This window comes from Xenopus tropicalis, chromosome 3, assembly GCF_000004195.4.
Source record: "Xenopus tropicalis strain Nigerian chromosome 3, UCB_Xtro_10.0, whole genome shotgun sequence".
Lineage (NCBI taxonomy): Eukaryota > Metazoa > Chordata > Amphibia > Anura > Pipidae > Xenopus > Xenopus tropicalis.
This window is the reverse complement of record NC_030679.2, coordinates 70851712-70873514: the sequence shown is the minus strand read 5'-3', so window position 1 is coordinate 70873514 and position 21803 is coordinate 70851712. Positions and strand designations below refer to the sequence as shown.

The 21803-nt window shown below is 34.3% G+C and overlaps 1 protein-coding gene across 4 annotated transcripts in view; it reads left to right on the top strand.

Moving 5' to 3' along the window:
* grm8 (glutamate receptor, metabotropic 8) overlaps positions 1 to 21803 on the top strand; it is a 444690-nt gene that overhangs the window by 365995 nt on the left and 56892 nt on the right. For all 4 annotated transcript variants that reach the window (XM_018092300.2, XM_012959967.3, XM_018092299.2 and 1 more), the window contains one exon: positions 17148 to 17284. In XM_018092300.2, the coding sequence (XP_017947789.1) occupies positions 17148 to 17284 (137 nt within the window). The remainder of the gene's footprint in view (positions 1 to 17147; positions 17285 to 21803) is intronic.

The following is a 21803-nucleotide window of genomic DNA, read 5'->3' as shown; positions in this document are numbered from 1 at the left end:
TTAAATTGTTTCTCAAAATGGGTCCTTGTTAACTTCTAGTGAAAATATAGGAACACAAAAAAAACCTTATAGAAACAGAAACAAAAATGGTACATTAGATTCCTGCATATAGAAAATACAAATATGGGATCCCTTATCTGGATACCCATTATCCAGAAATTACAGGAAGGCCATGTCCCATAGACTCCATTTAAAGTAAATAATTTTAACATTTACTAGATAGGTCCTCTGCGCCCAGCCTTCAAGACCTCATGCATCAAACCCCCAGCAATAGGGGCCCTCTCTGTAATATGTAATGATTTTTTTTATTGGAATTAACAACTCCTTATATGTTAAAGGCCAGGCCCTATACAGGTATAGGACCGATTATCCAGAATGCTCAGGACCTAGAGCTTTCTATAAGGGATCTTTCCATAATATGGATCTTTGTACCTTAAGCCTACTAAAAAATAATTTAAACATAAAATAAACCCAATAGGATTGATTTGCCACCAATAAGGATTAATTATATCTTAGTCGGGATGAAGTACAAGGTACTGTTTTATTTTTTCAGAAAAAAATGAACATTTTTAAAAATGTGAATTATTTGATTAAAATTGAGTCTATTGGCGATGATATTCCCATAATTCGGAACTGGATAATCGGTTTCTGGATAACAGATCCTGTACCCATATCACAAATGTTTGTTTTGGACAAGCTTGAAATGTATGCCTTCACTAAAATATAGTAAAAGATGTAACATGTAAAAGAAACAAAATATGAATAGTGATGGCCAGATTTTTTCACCAGACATAGATTTGCAGCAAAATTCTGCATTTTGCCATTGGTGAAATGTTTTGTGAAACTTCTGCTAAATTTTGGCGCAAAAATTTGTGGTTGCATCAAAAATTGGCATGGCCATGTAAAAAAAGATGCATAGAACCTGCGGTTTGTGAATTTGTCACCATCTCGCAAATTTTTTTGTAGTTTCAGGAATTTTTCCGCAAAGGGAAATGGAACAGATTCTCTCATGGCTAAATATGAATGCTTTAATACACAGACAGGGATTCAATTCAGATGAATAAGAATGCATAGCATTGAAACTTTATGGAATGAAACAACTTCCTTTACATTTGTGTTAATTATATTCTTCATTACAGAGCATTCAGAATAAGCTAGGAACAATAAGCTGTCATGCCTCTAGGTAAACAAAATAATTTCCAGGAGAGTAAGGTTTCTATAACAATTGTTTTTTGTAGTCATTGCTGGAAAGGTCTAAAATAAATACTGTTGAGAACTTAGAAGATTGTCAGTTCCAAGGAGATCTTGAGGTTTTGTTAACTAAAGGTAAATCTTTGGCATCTAACTAGTTCAACCAATCACTATTACTTTACAGTATGTGAAATGAGGCAGGGCAGACAGGCCTTTTTAGAACATAACATATGTGTAATAATCATTACTGAGTGGTGCACACATGCTTAGAGCAAGTATTTGTAACCACACACAATTCTGACATTGTGCCCATTGTACCAATGCATTTATTTTTTGTAAATTAAGTTTTTCTGTTTTATGTTTTTCATAAATAGCAAGGAAAAAAATTTTGATCAAGTTTATTTCTATATAATATTACATTGTAATTTTTTACCTTAAAAATCATTGAATATACAATGAAGATTTATTTTTATAATTGTTTTGTAACTACATAAAGCTACTGTATAATGTTGTATTCTTATTTTCCTCCATGGCATCACGGGCATTAGCCTGTAGCTGTGTTTGTCGAATGGACCGAATTTTTACATCGCATACTAAGTAGTTATATTTCCCTGTAGAAAAGGCATACATAAATGCATATACAAAAAGCTAATGCACAGATAAATGAACTATTTTCTGGAAAAAGGCTTTTAACCTTAATCATGTTGTTCCTGTCACCTGCACTCATTCAATTTAAGTCTCTTCATTTTGCCTTAATTACAAAATAGATGCTGCATGCTGTAAATAAATTTGAGGAGATGTAAACATTACATATCTTTCAAGTAATAATCATTTTACTACTTCCAAAATGCATTTCTACATGGACCTATTTTCCAGTTATTACTACAGTTAAATTATTAGTGACATGCATGGTCCCAGAATAGCATATTCCATTACATTGGTTATTTAGTAAATAGGCAATATTTGCAAGAGGGTCAGTGATTATTTAAAGTAAAAATAAAGACTGATCATTTTTGGTAGTATGTACCTCTAGTTTTGCCACAACAAAATCAATTTAGGATCCCAAAAGTTGATCTCTTCTACCAAGAGATACTGTAATTGCTAATTAATAAGAGCTTTACAAGGCCCTCTATACCCCTGTGCCTCCTTACAACCCTGCAGGATCTGCTTGCTGTGTAGTTACTCCCCTAGCACCTAGTTGCCTGTTAAATATTGAAAAACTTAGATTGAGAGAGAAGCCAGCCAAGTTACATCAAGCCATCAAGCTTGGGTAATTATAACCGGGTAAAGATTTGATCAGGCCAGCACAAGCTAAAAATTAAACATTTACTACTATGGGTAACTGCAAAAATATTTGACTGACAAAGAAGAGACTATTACTTAGAATCATCAATAGTCATGGGTGAAATAATTCATCAGGCATGGATGTGCAACAAATTTCTGCGTTTTGCCATTGGTGGATTATTTTGCGAAACAGGCAACAAAATTTGGCCCGTAAAAATTTAGTGTGCGACAAAAAAATTGGAAAAAAAATTACGCCAGTGTAAAAAAATAAATTGTCACGCATGGTGTGTTTTTAAAACCAATTTGTTTTAGTTTTTAAGGGAATTTTTTTGTCGCGTGGTGAATTTTTACGTGGCAAAAAATTGGCACGTGTCAATAAATTTTTGTCACACAACATTTTTTGCCGTTTTGTGGATTTTTTGCTGTTTTGGGAATCTTTTCAAAGATTTGCAAATTTTTCAGCGAAGCAAAATGGGACAGATTCGCTCATCACTAATCATCAACTAAATAAAACAGGATGAAATAAAAATTACTTTGCATGTTAGTTGATCATATGAACTTCAAAATGATTTGATTGATTCCACAGGGTATTTATTAGTAAGTTATCCTACAGAATATAGGATTATTTTATATTGTTAGTTTAAAAAATAGCTAATACTTTGGCAAAGGCAAAGGAGAGAAAATGTCCATATAATGCTGGCTGCATATGGTTTTAAAGCCAGGCTAACAGCCAAAGTTCTATTATATTTAGTTAGTATTACACACTTAAGACTTTCATCAATCTCATTCCATGATTATGCTGTCCTTTGGAGGAATGTCCATTGTCTTTAATCACCTTTGCAGATTCTGTGTAGAGTTAAATATACAGCTGCACTTCCCACTGACTTAGGAATTAGCTTACCTGGGTTTTATCGTTATGTACCATCTGTCCAGATAAAAGAACAGGCCTGTTCAACTAATTAAGCAAGCAAGGCTCAGTAAGGTATTCTAACAAATAAAACAAAGTGATGTAGTTGTGAGTAGTAGTAATAATAATATTACAAACAATATAGGTGGGACTGTGATTATTTTGTTGTTAATGAGTTTCATTTGGGCTTACCAGTTGGAGAGGGTACCTTTATACAGTAGAAAGCACTGTCCGGGCAGTAACACAACCTCACTGAAGCCAACTTTGTCTGCTCACCTCATTAATCAGGGTATTTTTTATAAGTTCTGCTATAAGCAAACACATGATGCTCTCTTGGCACTTTGCTTTAGAGGCAGCAACCAGTGAATGCAAAGGTAACTGCTTACAAACTGTTGGTCATTTGCTTATATATAAGCTTTACATATAAACATATATGCAACAACTCTACTGTTTTAGATGTTAGCGGTAGTTTCTGACATGCCTATTTAATCTGATTTCCATCCATTGGCATTTATTACAGTTGCTAGATGGCAGTTTGTTTCTTTTTTTTGCAATCCAAATACTTTTTGTATACTTTGAGCTTTTCATCTTTAATATTTTGTTGCTATAAGTTACATAAGTCCTATTTCAAATCACTCCTCCCTTTCTTTACAACAATTTGTGAAGGGCAGAGAGCATAATTTCAGACCTATTTTAACATAGAAATTGACTGTTAATTGAATAAACTTTATTGATTGTGTGTGTAGTTTACTCAGCAAGTATTTGATCTATACTGATTCATGGTATCTGTTTACAAGAATAGGTATGTAAATGTGAATATTGTGGATTCCCCTGTGACCCATAAAGAACATCATCTTGCTAAGAGACTTTATAGTCTTTTTATATTGATATATATTGTTTATGCTCATATTATATTGATACATTAATGATGGACATTTAGAGAATCTATGTTTTACATATCAAATGTTATTGTGTTATTAGTATTGTAGCCTAAATACTGCTTTGTCTGGACCTTCAATTCTTACATAAATCACATTTAACATAACCTGTAGCTACTACTAAGATAATTATATGTAGCTCATTAGTAGGGAATATATAAAACTATTTCAAAATTCCATCATTGAATATTTGTGATTGTACCACAGTGTTCATTTTTGTATAGCTCTATCCATGCTCAGCAAGCGTTAGCTTATTTTTTATAGACATACTCTGACATGCCATACTTCTGCCTAGCTGTATACATTTTATTTAGTGTTGTTCTCTCCATGAACAGCTTCTAATTGCTATGCTGTCTTGTTACTACATCTTGCATTCAGCACCTGCACATTGCTCCCACATACATACAGCAGTTCTCTTATCTTTGTATCCCTTTAGAAGCATATTTGTAGATTTCCATTCAATCTGCAATGTGTCTTTTTGACACCATAAGCACCATATATTCTGAGCAAATATGTCATGCACTTCAAATCATGTCAGATGTATTACTCTTTGATATATATGCCTCATATATTTTAACTGAAACTCGTGAATGCTGTTCATGTGTAAGGTAAAAAGAGTACTTTGCAATTAAAATTAGTCTTCATAAATCTTTTTTTTAAAAACAGGCATTCATCAATATCAGATCTTGCTGTCTGTTCTGAGTTTACAGTCAGGACCTTAAATTACCAACAGCAGATCAAATATTCGGTCACTAAAAATCTACTTTGGAACTCAATGAATATTAGAGAAATAGAAACAGGTTCATAAGGAAACAGCAGGGTTTAAGAAGAAATTGGTAGAAGCAAAGGAATGTACATCCTTTATGATAGACTTCAAGAATTGTGTTGATATTTGTATGGGAAGTCTGAGCTCAGTGGGTCTAGTTTTTACTTATCCTCATATTGAAGTATTTTGTGAACATCTGATACATTTATCAGCATGGCGGCTCTAAAGCATATCACATAACATAAGGCTTTTGTACTAGATTTCAAAGTGTTAGTTCTCATGATAATGAATTTTGGAGGCTAACCTTTGAAAGCTTTGTTCTCTGAAAGGATATGACTAAGTGATATGTGGTGGCAAGAACACATATATGAATAAGTTGTCGCTGAATGTAAAAGTTGTTAATACAAGAGCAGTTTTAAAATCAATATAAATAAAGATTGGCTCATAAATGTCCAAACGATTACAATGTGCTGAATTGCATCTAACAGCATTTTTAAAGCATTCCAGTAGCAAAAGTTGTCCCAGACCAAGTTCTTTGTAATTGAGCACTAAGGAGAACATTGTACTCCCCTTAGTGCTCTTGCATTTACATCTTAGGCTTTAATAAATTACCCCAATGCCTTCCCTTATATAGTGTCTATGAGAGGGCTACATGATCTGTGGAATTTCGAGAGTATAGTACAGATTGAAAAATCTGAGTGATGTGTGATTTACGTATTATATATGAGCACTGTGGGTAGTTGACCACATCATAGAAGTACAATTTGGAAAGGGAAGAGAATGACATGCCAAACCTAAAGTCCCTGCAAAAAATATACTGCTTTCCAGTCACAGTTTTCTCTATTGTCTTCACTTCTGCTTGTAACTCAACCCTATGAAAATGTTTTTCCTCTTAGAGCTTTACCAGGATTTTTTTCAAATTCTCTCTTTCTACTCTATACCCATTGTTCTAGCAGAATGGCTGCCATATAATGTCCAGCTATTATTTGCATAACCCAGGTGCCCCTTTAGTTAATATATATCTAGTTTGGTACATTGCTTTAAAGACAAAACCATACAAACTTTTGCTGGGGAGATGTACCCAAACAAATCAAACAAGCACAGGTTAAACAAATATGTGAAACCATACTAAGTCATTTTCAAGAGGCTAATATGCATACCATATAGAATAACATTAGGTATGCTTAAAAATCATTGTGAAATCAATTTAATATCAAATGTCTTAAAACTGTTTAATACTGGTTTTCTAGGTCATCTTTAAAATAATAATAATAGGGGCCAATTATGACCAGAAGCACAGTTGTGGGTCTGCAAATTTCTCTGCATAAAACCCTATTAAAAAAGGTACTTGAACTAAGATGCTCTCCTAGCTTTGCCGTATAGTTGTGCTTGGCACTGCTGATTTCATCTTACCACCTGTTCTGATTTGAGCATTGCTGTAGTGCCTTAGACCTACCACTACCTCTGAACCAGATGGTAACTCTAAGGTTCCCACAGTGCCCTGAATCAATAGGCGCAGTGCAGGTGTGTCAAAAGACGTGGGTGCATTTGTCACTTTCATGTAGAATGCTTTAAATTACATCAACCAAGGCAATCACACAATGTTTTTAAAGTGTGAGAACAATTGCATTATGGGAGATAAGATAAAAAAAAATTACATTTTTGGTTTAAAAATAAAACATTAGCCTACAACAAGAACTAGAAACATGAAATATTTTTAAAAAACAGTGCGATACACTTTGATAACAAAAAAATAGAACTCCCTACATTTATCTAGGAGCAATAACCCATAGCAACAAATAAGATGTTTGCTTTTAAACAGGTGGCCAGTAAATGCTACCTGCTGATTGAATGCTAGTGGTTACTGATTCTAAGCAAATGTAGTGCCTTTCATTACATAACCCATTAACCTAGTTTGGTTATATAAGGAGAACACAGAAACAGTGGCTTTAATAGCAGGCTGGGGACCCAGCCTAAACAATAGTCTCCCAAATAAATGCACATTTGAAATCTTTAAGCCCGGTGAGTGTGGATCTCTTTCACAACACTAATATTAAAAGTAAATATAAAGTTGACCCACCCCTTTAACTTCAAAATCTTATAATTCTCTGGGAATCAGAAACCACAATAGAAATAGGTGGCAGCAATAGAGAAATAAATATGTAATCCAATTGCAAAATTCCCTTTATTCTGTTTTATTTTAGTAGCAAAGTCATTTTTTTATTGAAAAGCAACCCTTCCAATTAAGGTACAATGAGTCTGGTCACTATAACATTCTGTATCTCTATTTTGATGCCCATGCAGATCCAATGTTATGGAAAACTTGTTCTATTACCAATGATCATGGGTTTTCTGGATTAGCCTTTTAATTTCAAGTAGGTTGTAGGGGTAGAGTGAAGATTTTGGAGTACTGTTAGGTAGGGGGCCTGCTAGATTGAGATATTTTAAGAGAGCAAATAGACAGGGCCAGTTTAGACTATCAAAAGTTTTCTCTGTGTCAAGGCTTAAAATTATAGAAGGTGTCTCCCTTCTATTAAATATTTCAATAAAGTCAATTGCCTTTCTGGTGTTTTCACCCGCCTGCCTCCCCAGGACGATGTAAAATCTTTAATGTAATGTGTACATAAGGCCTCCTTTTGGAGTCAGAGAAAGACATAATGTTAAATCTGTTGTTGGAATTGGTGTTCCCTGAAGGAACTGATCAATCAATTATAGATAGATAGATAGGGTGCAAGCATGTGTTTGTACAGCTTGCAGTATTTATAAGAAAAACTGTCTGGCTTAAGCAATATATTTAACAATCATATGTTAAAATGTATAGTAATTGTGCTATGCAGTATGATAGGCCATTTAAGTCTTTATGGACTTTCCCCAATACAAGATCTCTTATCCAGAATGCTTTCTGTAATTTTGATCGCCATACCTTGAGTCTACTAAAAAATGTAAACATTCAAAATACCCAGTAGGATTGTCTTGCTATCAAAATAAATGTGGGCTTGCTTAACTGCATCAAATATAACCTTGTATTTGATTATAATTAACAGTAAATTCATTTATGGAGAAAACATCTCAAAGGCTTTACGTGTTTCATGCTCTGAGGGGCATTTAGTCAAAGGACAGAAATAGGATGTTGTTAAAAATTATTTGCTTAAAATATACTCTATAGGGGATGACATTCCTTTGACATTCTTTTTTCTGGACAAAAGGCTTAAGCATAACAGATTTCATATCTTTATAGTCTTTACATTGCCTATATGTTTTATGTACTAAAGCATGAAACTATGTTGTTGAATATCTATTGTCACTTAATGGTTGAAATGTTTACTCCAGGATAATTCTAAACAAGCCGTTATACACTGCCCTGTAAAAATGTATTTATGAATGAGTTTGCAGAAGATGAAATACATTGTGGCTTTGTTTCTGTTTTGTATAGTGGTAGTAAATGTGAGGGTATGAGTGTGTGTTGTTCTGATGCTTTTAGCTCTATCCATTTATTCTTCATTTAGTGTGGATATAAAATTTAGTCTGTAATAGATACAAAGAAAATATCACAAAGAGAATTGCAGACAGATGGCAATTGTAAAATACCAAAGACTAGAAAAAGTGCATTCTACACTCACTCCAAAAAACATTCAAGGTTTATAGCTAAAGAACTTACAATACAATAGGTTGCAAAAGAAATGGTAGGCAGATGGTAAATGTCAAGATCCTGCAGTGTGAAGCATTCTCACAACTGAAAATACTGTAATAATTTATGCACAAAATGATCTGCCTTGTACTTCCTCTCATCCCAGTCGCATCCCAGTTTAAAGTGCTTTTTCTTTGGCAGCAACAAAATACAGTAGGATATTACACTGAAAATGAAATCTACAGATTTTTTTGTACTGTACTGATGTTGGGTTATTAGACCTCTGCGATTAAAAAAAAATGTCTATTTTCCAAAAAACTGTCCTTGTTAGACGATTCTAATTAGCAGATTCTAACAGCAAAAGTATAAAAAGAGAAAAAAAAGGTACAGTATTGTTCTCGAGTTGCTAAGCGCAAAGCTTTTTGCTTTGTAAGCAACTATTGTTATTTTTGTTAAAGTTTAGTCACTTTGGTTCTGGTGCGGGGTGTTTGTTTTCTTTCTCTCCTTTGCAGAGGATGCAATATGGCAGCTTTATATATATAGCTTTGAATATAAAGCTACATAAGCATCTGTATAAAGAGCAATCTTGCTCATCCCTAATTAGAAGTTTTCTATGTGACTTACAGATCAATCATTCCAATTATATTCACAGGATAATTTATTGTTACTGATATTATCAAAAATGGAATAAAATGACCCGGAGAGTAATGTTGGAAATGTTGTATGGCCAGCACGGTGTCTGTAACCTATTGAGAACCTATTGATAATAATGGAGGCTACGGCAGGACCTTCTACATATATTGAGGATATTATCAAAAAGCTTGATCTATTTCAATGACAATGGCTTAATGGTTATCAGGTTTCCAAATCTGAATAATCTTCATAGCCAAACTTCTCTCACTTCTCTTTACAGTTTCTTCTCAGGTCCAGCTCAACCAGCATGACTTAACAACATCAACCTGAGCAATGGTGGAGGTGCACATGTGTTTTTCACAAAATGGGTGACAAAATTCGCCGCTCGCCAGACAGAAAAGATTCTCTCATCACTACTGATTACCCCTTACCTTTGGGTTGAACTTCACTTCCTCTACCTGATCAATTGCTAACCCTGTGGCTGTTGTTGAATATTTTAAATATAATATATATAAAATATATAAATGTATTAATTTAACATTTTAAAAAATGGAGCCTTCTGTAAAGACAAAGATATATGTGATATATGCTGTATATCTGGGACATTATCTTAAAACAAAATGTAGTAATAATTAAATTAGAGTTTTTTATTAGAAAAAAAAAATAATTCACTTATAAAGCTTTTTTGTGTTTGCATAGAGAAATGTAAGAATGGCTTTACAGCACAGGAAGGTGTTCTAAGCATTTGAGGTCTTCTGGGAAGGTATTTAGTGCTGGTACCACTGAATTTGATGAAAGAATCTGATTACTATCGGCTGCCTTTAGAGGAGCTTTACAAATGCACAATAGCTGACTTTCTTGATAACTAACTGAACAAGAGAACTTTGCCCCCTTTGAAATACTGTAACTAGACATATTACATGCAACTTCTATGGTACAAGTTGTCTTATATACAATGACTATGGCCTTACCGTAAACTAAGGGCTAATCACTTACTGCAGGGAATTAAACAGCTTTCCTTTTTAATCTGCCTTTTAACTTTTAATTCAATATTTTGCTAAAAAGGGTTATTTGGGGGCTAATAACCAAGACACCAAATGTTCATCTGTTCATCTGCAACAGAAACTGTTGCTTTTTGCTTTCCACTGTTTCCCATCCTATTCTCAATGTCTTTAGAATATAATAACATAATCTTGTTTTTCTTTTGAAGAGGTTGGGTGAAGTTGCTATTTTAAGTTCTTATATTATTAATAACACGTGTCATTGCCAACACAAGACAAAGAATGTAGATTTTTAGACCTTGAGACTGGGTTAGATTTTAACACATCTATCAAAGTAAATACATTTCTGGTAGTTTTGTTTATCTGATACTTAGCACAAGATATTGGTACCTTTTTAAGGACAGTAATGGAGCAAACCGAGTTCCCTTACAGAGAGTCATATAGTTCACATATGCCCAACATACAGTCAGGCTGGAACTTTGCAGTCCTTGTTTTGTCTTCATCTTACTTCAACTTACAAGTGCCAGTGGCTGACTCAGAATATAGTAAGTATTTAACCACAATTAATCTGAACGAGGGCCCAGGGCCTGATGGAATGCGCCCTTGGCTACTTTGAGGACTTGGCTTAGTTTTAGCCAGGCCACATTTTGTGATTTTCTCAGACATTTTGTAATTTGTTTTAGTACCAACAGTGTGGATGCAATGTGGTATTATTCTAGTACAATCTCAACCTAGCAATTACAGGCCTGTAAATCTGGAATCTGTTGTGGGAAAGCTATTTGAAGTGTTGTTAAAAATTCACATTCATATTAGGTTTTGGAGAGTATCATTATAGGTAGTAATTGACATGGCTTTAAAGAAGACTGATAATTTAATAGATTTTATGATGAGGCAAAAAGAAACTTAAACAGAGAGGTTACAGTAGATGTGGTCTTCTTTGATTTTCCCAAAGCTTTTGATACAGTGCAACATTTGTGCTATGTTTTAAGCAAGTAATGTATCTGTGTTTGATTTATGACACAAAACTATGTAGGCTAATTAATTCAATCCAGAATGTGGCATCCTTGCTGGGGGATCTGGAAAAACTAGCAGCTCGGGCAACTAAGTGAAAGGTTTAATGTATGTATGTATAACTTTATTTATAAAGCGCCTTTAATGTTGATAAATGGATGGATAGTCATTTAGAATACAAAAATATGAAAGTTGCAGATACCCTAAATGGGACAAAGTTAGACACAACCATGATGGAAAATGAACTTTGCTGTAGCAAACAATGCCAGTGAGCAGCAGAAAAGGCCAACAAGATATTATCCTGTTTAAAAGGGGTATAGATTCACAGGAGAAGAGGGTGATTTCCCCTCTTTCCCAAAAAAAAAAAAAAAAATAGCTACTAAGCTGGTAAAAGGGAGGTCTCCGTTATGAACAAAAGTTGTGGTATTAATACTAGAGAAATGGCAATTAAGTATTAATAATTATGTTGTATAAATATGCAAGAGGATGTTTTATTCACGGTAGATCCTTCCACAATAGGTTCCATCCTAAGATGCTGAAAGTCTTCTTTACAGTGAGAGCTTTAAAGATGTGAAACTAGATAGTTCCACATCTGAGGCTGTTGTACTGACGGATTCATTGGATCGTTTTAAGAGAGGCTTGGGTGACTTTTTAGAATGTGAGAAAATGTGAAGTTATTGAAATAAACTATAAGTACAAAGCTGATCCAGGGATTAATGTACAAATGCAATCTTGAGAGTCGAGAAGAAATCTGTTTCCCCTATGAGACACATTGGAGAAGATTCAGAAGGTTTTTTTCATCTTACTCTGGATAAACTAGCAGTTAGGCAGGTCTCATCTAGGCAAAAAGGGAGAGCTTGATGGATGTGTAGCTTTTTTCTACTTTATCTACTTTAGTAATATGTTGCTATGTAATGTAAGAGACAGAAAAAAATATTTCTCTATGCAAATAACAAATAACAAATATAATCCACAAAGTTAGAGTTCAATTTGTGGGGAATGATGATCCCTGGGCCTCCATAAACAATTTTAAAGCCATTTAAAATGGCTTAAGAAGTCATTCCTTAGCCCCTCTATAATTCTCTTTCCAATTGCATACTACCTATCTTCCTGGTCATAATTATTACCCGAGTCCTCATCTCTTAACATATCTCATGTTGTATTGTCATTTTATAGAGAGTGGAATTAGAGCATGGGTTGACGATACTATGCTGAAAAATATTAATATTTTCCTTTAACTATAGTGTAGGCAGAAGTATTCTAAGATCATTTTCAATTAGGAGTATTCTAAAATAATTTGCAATCTTAATTTTGTTTATTTAATTGGTTTCGGTGAAACCAAACCAGAATAGAAGCAAAAAATGTTTAAATATATAAAAGGAGAGCCTACCCTTTCAGAAGGCAACATGCCATTAGTGTGAGATTGTTTAGGAAACACAGAACATGCTTTAAAACAAATGATCTATGCCTGTGCTAAGCATATTCTCTCTTACTTGTAAGGTACAGGACACAAACTGCAAATCACTTTAAAGATTCCCCAGGAATTAAAGTTGTCCCTGCAGTGTGTAGGGGCTCTAGGCATCCATATGCATTCATTATCAGAGTGCACGCAATGAATATACTCAGAGAAGCAAATTGAAGTAATTCACACAGCCGAATCACAAATTACCAGGCATTAACTTTAATAAAAGGCAGTTGGCATTTGCCTTATCCCTATCCTTCGCCTCCTTTTCCCCTCAATTAATTTTGTATTTGCTAGTTATGTTATGAAACTTCAAAATAAACATATATAAAAGTAAATAGTAGGTCTTATTTTATTTTTTAAGTTCAAGATTAATGTTGTATAAAATACCCTTGTCTATCCTTATTCGGCAACTCTACAAAAAATTACTTCCAGCATTTTGCTGACATCTTGTCTTTTTCTTAACAACAGTGGAGCTCCGACTATCCAAATCTTGGCATAATTGTAATTCTGTTTATTTCATTGTTGCTTTCAACTATACTTTGCTTCTCTGTGAAATGAGTTGCAGCCAGTTTTCCTCTACTGAATGTCACTGTTTATTGAGTCAAGAGATGTTGTTTTGGGTTTATTTCTTCCATGTCAAAACTCTAAACATGAATCAAGTAGTCAGCTTAACTAGTAGAGTTTTAGATGCTGCCATAAGTCTGCATAATAAATCTACTAGTGTAAACACAAGCTTGTAAGAAAAAACGATTACATGGCAGATAGCAAGATGAAGCCAAATGTAAAAATCTTTTACTTACTATACAAAATTAGTTCTTAGTTTTTGTTTTTCCTCTGGCAAAACTTTCAAAATAGGGAAAGCGAATGTGGATTTATGTAAAACTAGGAAAAAGTTATTTTAGAAATCTTGTGTTAGTATGTGCTGAACCAAATCCTATAGGGTGAGAGGGCTTGGGCATAAACAACACGTTTGCAGGTCCTCAGTGTGCTCTGGATCCTCCTATCTCACTGGCCCATTATGTATATAGGTACAAACAATCCAGAACAGCACCTCTTGTATTTTCAATTAAAATGCCCTTATTGCAAAACAAAATGTAATAGGTTGTACAGGAATACCACAAAATGCCGCATTGTGTTATAGAATTATAGTTTGCTAGAGCCTGGTTTAATATTTTTAAAATAGAATGCTTATTAATACATCAAAAAGAAGAACAATTGATATTTTAATGTTATAAAACATTATTACTAGATTTGTTGTGTAAATTGCCAAGATTTGGGCAGATTCAAAGCTTTCAATATTTTCTTCCCAACACTTTACCTGTCAAGACAATGGACAACTAGCACTAACACTTCTCAAAGCTTCAAGGGGACATGGTGCCTTCATAGTTACAAGAGTAGTAGACACTTTCAATAAGGAAAATGTATTTGTCTCTTATTTACTGTACTTTGTATCTCACCCTTATTCTAGGTTTATTTTACTGATCATATATTACAACATTTAGTGGACAATAATTTACCATCTCAAATTTTGCTTGAAAGAAGGTGTTTATTTCACTTTCTCAAGGACCTTCTTCTGTGGGTTAGGCACTGACTATTCAAGATCCCATATACTGTACAAAGTGGCCCAGTCTATCAGCAAAAGAAAAAGATTTGCAGCAGCATGTACAGCAAGTAAAAATGGGGAAACATCTAGTTTTTATTCTGAGGAATCACACATGCTATGGAAAACCTGAAAGTCTATTCAATATAAATTGATGAGCTGTGTTTTTGATGTTGTCCAGAGAGGCATAAAATTACTTTCTGTGCATAACATAGAGTTGCTTCATATCTTTTGGTTTTTTCAGTACTTGAGTTCCAATGATTTATTATAGATGACACCTATGTAGACATCAATAAGCTTTTAGCCTATAACGTCAGTTTTCAGGTGTAACAACAGTGTGCATGTTACAGATGTTAGAAGTGATTTAATAATAAAGCATCATTTCAAACATTAATAACAAACTAAAAAATTTGAGTTGTTTAGTTCACAGAGATTCTTTTCCACAGTGGAAGGGAGGCAAAGTAATTTATTTATAATATTCAGTCTGCCCAATGCCATCCTGTGCTAGCAATGATGAACAAAAGGTTCTGTTTTCTGAGATTGGGTGTCCTACATGTTGATATACATATGCAATTTCACAACTAGCTGCTCATGTGTGAAAAAGAAAAAGTGTTTGTGAATTACCAAATTGGATCTTTTTTTCTGTAGAAAAAAAGGCACCTTTATGGAGTTTGTATGTTTTGTGTGGGTTTCCTTCAGGTGCTCTGTTTTTGCTTCTGACAAAATATACCTTGGTAACTCTAAAGCTATGTGTAAAGGTGTTGGTCCTATGTAGATAATAGATACATACAGGCATGGAATTTGTTATATGGAATGCTATTGCCTGGTGTTTTGCAGAAAAGGGGTTTTCTGATCACCATTCAGATCACCTAAGTATATTTTTCTTCCTAGTCCTGACTTATTAGTACACATAGGAAGTATTGCCTCACCCATATGAAATGTTAGGATCTGTAACATGGCCAATCCAAAATTAAGAATGACCATTGTCTAAATGAGTCACAACCACATGACTTCTCCTCACCACTGTTATATATTTTAGCATGTATTTGACACTGGTGCAAAACTAATCTTTATATGAAATTTTGCTTATTTTTTAAAACAATTTTCTCTCTTCTTGACTAGCTTTTATAAGAAAATAGTATGCAGCTTTAAAATGACATTGTTTCTTTAGTACAGGTATGGAACCTGCTCGGGACCTGGGGTTTTACAGATAAAGGATCTTTCCATAATTTGGATCGCCATACCTTAAGTCTACTAAACAATCATTTAAATATTAATTAAATCCAATAGGATGGTTTTGCCTCCAGTAAGGATTAATTATATGTTAGTTGGGATCAAGTACAAAGTACTGTTTTATTATTACAGAGAAAAAGGAAATCATTTTCAATTTTCAAGAATTATTCGCTTATAATGGAGTCTATGGGGAGCGGCAGTTCCATAATTCAAAACTTTCTGGATAGCGGGTTTCCGGATAAGGGATCCCATACATGTACCTTGTTTCTATAGTTCCTTTTAAAGTGGGAATTCATTTCAACACAAAACATGACATTTTAAGATTTTTAATATTAATCCACTTTTCCCTATGTTTTATTTTTTTCCCTCTAACTTCAAATTTAAAATAGCAACAGGTTACAAGGGTCAGTGACAGTAAAAACTGAAGTTAGAAAGCCGATTCATTGTGTTAATGGAGTATATCATTATTATTTTTCTATTAATAGCTTTTTGTTGATTTCTCTTCATCTTCCAGTTTGTCTTTAATTAAATAGTTCAAAAAATCACAACACAAATAAAAGGCTAGAATACTAATAAATTACTTCTAAGGTTATATTGTTTATATAGACATCGTCATAAAAGCTATAGAATAATGTTCTTCATACAAAAGTATTAACGTGCATAGTTTTACATAACCTTGTCCTGACCTGTACATTCAATATTTGGTGTATATGACTGTTAATGGTTTCAATAGGGTTTTCTTCCCTATTTGTCTTTAGTACATAGTATTTTTGTATTTCCTTTTCCTTTTTTTGAAACTAATGTCAAATTATGGGATTGAAAAAAACAAAACCCACTTGAAAAATCACTGCAGTGTGAGTATTCTTTAAAGGAGACATAAGTGAAAATCCCCCTAACCTTGTAGGCAATAATGAAAACTATATGGTGCTGGCTTCACTCTTGGCTAAAAATTATCATTAACTTTAAAAATGGTCCCTTTATTGGAGCTCTCCATATATCTGTTAGTCCCTGTTCGTGTTTCAAGTAAGGGGTGGGCATGTCCTAGGGATGGGTCCCTGCCAGAAGCACAGTAGGGGGGTTATAGCCAATCACAGCCCTGCATTTACACAAGCAAAAACAGGTTCAGTTTTCAATTAGGCCTAGTTGCTGATTGGTTCCTATGCTACAGTGCAGTCTGCTGAATGCTGCTGGCTCCCTTGCCTGGGAAAAGAGATAGCAATAAGTAGAACAGATGGGCAGGACTAGCTGGCTTTTTGGGGGAATTTTCAATAAATCAGCCCAAAATACAACTTTTTAAAGCATATTTAAATGTTTTAAACTATATAATGTTCTGGTACATTCTTGGTTTTTTATACAATATGGCCTCCTTAATGAATACTAATACTATAAAAACATATCAATATTTAAAGAGTTAATTCAACATATTCTTACAGGAGTATGCTTTTGCACCAATCAAATGCTTCAAAGTTTACCTTTTACTTTTCTCTTAGGAAGTGCTGGAACACCAGTGACATTCAATGAAAATGGGGATGCTCCTGGGCGATATGATATCTACCAATACCAAATGACAAACAAAACAGCAGAATACAAGGTTATTGGACAGTGGACCAACCAATTACATCTAAATGTAAGCAATGTGAATGAAGTACATTACAAAAGTTGCATGTATATTTCAAATTGTTTTTTAGAAAATAGTCCAGCTAACTGTCAACTAAAATTTTATAGAAATACTTTGTTTTTCTTCTTAGACGTGCATTATATCTATTTTGTATCTGTAAAAGTGTGTACTGTCCAAAAATAACTACCTGTGATCAACTTACTGTTCAAGATATATTATGACCAATTCACCTTTTCAGTGCAGAATAAGGTAAATTCCCTGTAAGATACTGAACTGGCAGAATATTCTATTCCATGTTCTATTGTGCTCTAATTACCATAAATCCACTGAAGTGGGATGCATGTATTTGCTCTGCAGATAACTTTTGTTTTCACTGTATAATAAGAAGCTTTATTTAATACCAGCAAATATTTGATTGGTAAATCCTTTTTAATTTACCAGAACCAACAATGTTGAGGTTCCCTGCTGTCTCCCGTCTTAATTGTACAGTAGCTATAATCCTAAAATTAAGGAATTCATTGTGCTAGTACCTATCAGTGATCTATTGAATGTTACTCTTTGTTTTCTAAATGTACTTTCCTGTACAGCATAAGCCAAACAAATGCAGTTCTTTTTTTTTTTTTTATCCAATGATGAGCCTGTACAAGTATTTTTTAGTTAAGTGAAAAATAAATTACACTAAATCTGTTTTAAGTAAAATTACTTTAAATATATTGTTGTTTTTATTATTTAAATCATGGAAAACCAGGCATTAAAAAAAGTAGTCATTGGTCTGAAAATAAGATGTAGAAAGTAAAATCAGATTACAGAATAGAAATAATTAAATATAAAACTAGCATGGAAAGAAAATAATTTTGTAAGTATTTAAATAATAAAAGAAAATTTATAAAATTAAATAGATACATACAACTGTCAGCTATACTTTGGTTTGTTCATGAGATATATACCCCCATTTTCTCTTAGACTCTTTAAGTTAGGTTTTCTAACCCCCCCCCCCCCGCTATTACAGAAAAAAATTGTGACTAAACACCAGCTTTTATCACAATTTTCCCCCTTAATTGCTAGCATATTTATAAAACAACTGGACTTTTCTGAGTTTTTTCTTGAAAACGTTTCACCACTCATCCGAGTGGCTTCTTCAGTTCAAATGACTGGTAGGGAATTCCCCGGTATTTAAACTCTTGATGGTAGTAGAGTCACAGACATCCAATCACAATGGTTCCATTGAACTTGTTCAGTTAGGTGTTAGCTGAAACTGACAGGTGTAAGAAGGTCCAATCACAATGGTACCAAGTTTCTCATTGATGCAGGTGTTAATCCTTCAAAGTTCATGACTGGAAGTGTTAACTGTCGTGAAACTGCCGGGGTAAGGATGTCAACGCGCCACTGTATGTTGGTGACAAGCGGTGTCTCAGGCCCCCTCCTCTGTTCAGGGATGGTTTTTCCGGGCTGGCATAAATGGCCTCTTTCACACCTCTTTCGAACCATCTGTCCTCTCGGTCCAAAATATGCACGTTACTGTCCTCAAAAGAGTGACCTTTTTCTTTGAGGTGTAGATAGACTGTGGAGTCTTGTCCTGAGGAGTTTGCCCGCCTATTTTGGGCCATTCTCTTACAGAGAGCACTCTTCACTACACTGGACAGCATAGACCACATTACTTTTCATGTGCATGGGTGAAGGGTCTTTAGGGTACATGTACTTTGAAGGATTAACACCTTCATCAATGAGAATCTTGGTACCATTGTGATTGGATCATACCTTCTTACACCTGTCAGTTTCAGCTAACACCTAACTGAACAAGTTCAATGGAACCATTGTGATTGGATGTCTGTGACTCTACTACCATCAAGAGTTTAAATACCGGGGAATTCCATACTGAAGAAGCCACTCGGATGAGTGGTGAAACGTTTTCAAGAAAAAACTCAGAAAAGTCCAGTTGTTTTAGACTTAATTCTACTAGATACTGTATATCATGACCTGGATGAATGAGAATCTTCATAGACATATTTATGAACAACTAAGTTGCAAAAGAAACTTGGTTGCAACAAAATCACATAGTTCTGTTGGTTTTTTCTAATTAAAGAGTTGAAAAAAGTGTTCACCTTAAACATGCAAATCTTATTAAACCACAACAATGCTCTCAGAGTATTAGAAAATCAAACATCCATAAAAAAAATGCCACTGTAAAAGCTACTTCTTATACCAGTTAAATCAGTCCTCCTTCTGTCTCTTTGATCAGTTTTCTGAAGGGATGGGAGTGGCTTATACTGAACCTGATAACTTCCTTTGTTAACCATGTATATGGCAAAGATTGTTCTATTAATGTGAAATTATGGATTTGTGAATGTTGTACAACATTGTGTAAAGGAGTGAACAGCCCCTTTAAGTGAAAACACTTAAATATTATTATAATTTAACAACAGTGTTAGAGATTTTAAAAGAATTTAGGAGTATACAGGTATTCACTACTGGATGTAAGGGCCTGTTCGGCTCTTATTTGATATTGATTTGGAGTTAGGACCAAGGAGGAAGCTAGAGTATAAGCAGCAAAACAGTCCAGAAATGTGGTACCAGAGGGCTTAAATCAAAACGTATTCCAGGCACAGGTTGGTTCAGACGGCAAACAAGTCAACAGGCAGGAAGGTCAAATTCCAGTTTACAGTGCACCCAGGATATTACTAAGAAAGTCCTACACTGAGGCATTAAACCCAGGTCACTGGATTGTATTCATTTGAAATTTTCATGCAAGCACAATAACGTCACATGCCGGTGGTGCGTCACTATGCGGCCCACTGGCTCAATGGCATTGCACCCATTGGCACTGCTATCTATATTATTCTTATGAAGTGGAGCACTCCTAACACTGGATACATTGTACCTTAACTAATTATGTTGTTCAGTATTTGACGGACAAGGCAAAATATATGAGCAGCCAACATTTCCAAAGGCTTATGTTCATTCATTTCCAATTATGTTGTTTTTCTTTCTCCTAAATATTGGCACGTAGTTTGCCTTTGCTTTGTGCAAATAAATAAAAAGCCAACTGTTTACTTCATTGTGGCAACACCAATATGTCAGTGCTGCATGTCTGTAATGTCATATATTCAATTTATTTATTTTAGCTTTTTGGGGAGTTAGACTTATTAGACTGCATTCATACAAGTCTGCTAGAAGAAAATTAACTTTTAAAACATTAAAAATCCATGAAGGCATGTGTATTGCGTTATTAGAATTTTCTGTCCATGCAGTAAGCATTTCTGTTTAGAATTCATAAATGGTTTTGCTACAGTATAATTGGCTGCTTTTAGATATACTGTACATAATAACCTTCAAAGCATAACATGACGTAACAACAAATCTCTTTTTGATGGTCATCCCTTCTCTGCCCTGTTTTACAATTGTTATTTCATTCTTTTTCAAGTACTTTATCATCCGATGTAAAAACGATTCTCTGGATTTGAAATACAGGATAAGATATTTTCCTTTCCATCATTATATTGTATTTAAGTATAAAACACATCAAAAACCCCTAAATTGACATCTGTACCCCAGTACTACTCTTTCTGAAACCATAGAAAAGAAGCATAATTTATGGCAAATATATATTTAAATTGTTTAAAAAAAATAAGTAATTAGTAAAAATGTCTACAGTTTGATAGTGAGGCAGGGTTCTTTAGATCTATGCGGCAGAGGAAAGGTCCTTTGTACTTTTAATAGCATTGTTCTATTTTGGGATACATTGCAGTGGCGTTACTTCAAGGCAACAGACTCACTCTTCTACTACCGCCCACCTGCCTGTTCATGTCCTTTTAGAGAAAACAGAACCTTATAGTCCAGGCCTCCTGTTCACTGCCCCCCTCCCCCCCCAAAAAAAGTTACTTTTATGAACTAAGGGGTATATTTATTATGCTGTGTAAAAAGTGGAGTGAAGCATTACCGGTGATGTTACTCAGGGCAACAAATCAGCAATTAGATTTCAACAGTTAGAAAACCAAAGCAAAGCATATGATTGGCTGCTATGAACAACATCACCGGTGATGTTTTACTCCACTTTTTACACAGCATGATAAATATACCCCTAAGTGTGGCCCCAAACTTAACTGATGGCAACAATGTGATACAAGTATTGGACCCATTATCCAGAATGCTTGGGACCGGGGGTTTTCCGGATAAGGAATCTTTCCATAATTTAGATCTCCATACCTTAAGACTATTATTCTTAAAAAATAGAATTATTTGATTATAATGGAGTCTATGGAAGATGGCCTTCCCATAATTCAAAACTTTCTGGATAATGGGTTTCTGGATAACTTATTTCTTACAGTACCTGACTTACTGTATGTGGGACTGCTACCTGGTGCACAGAATTGGCCCTATATTTGAGCTCATTTGGAGCTGTTATAGTTTGCTGTCTGCATATAGGGATTGTTGCTATTAAATCCTGGTTCCATTGTTACCTTTCTCTTTGTTTATTATATGCCCATAAATCAGTTCTATACTGTAGGATGTCACAGGTGGGTAAAGCACA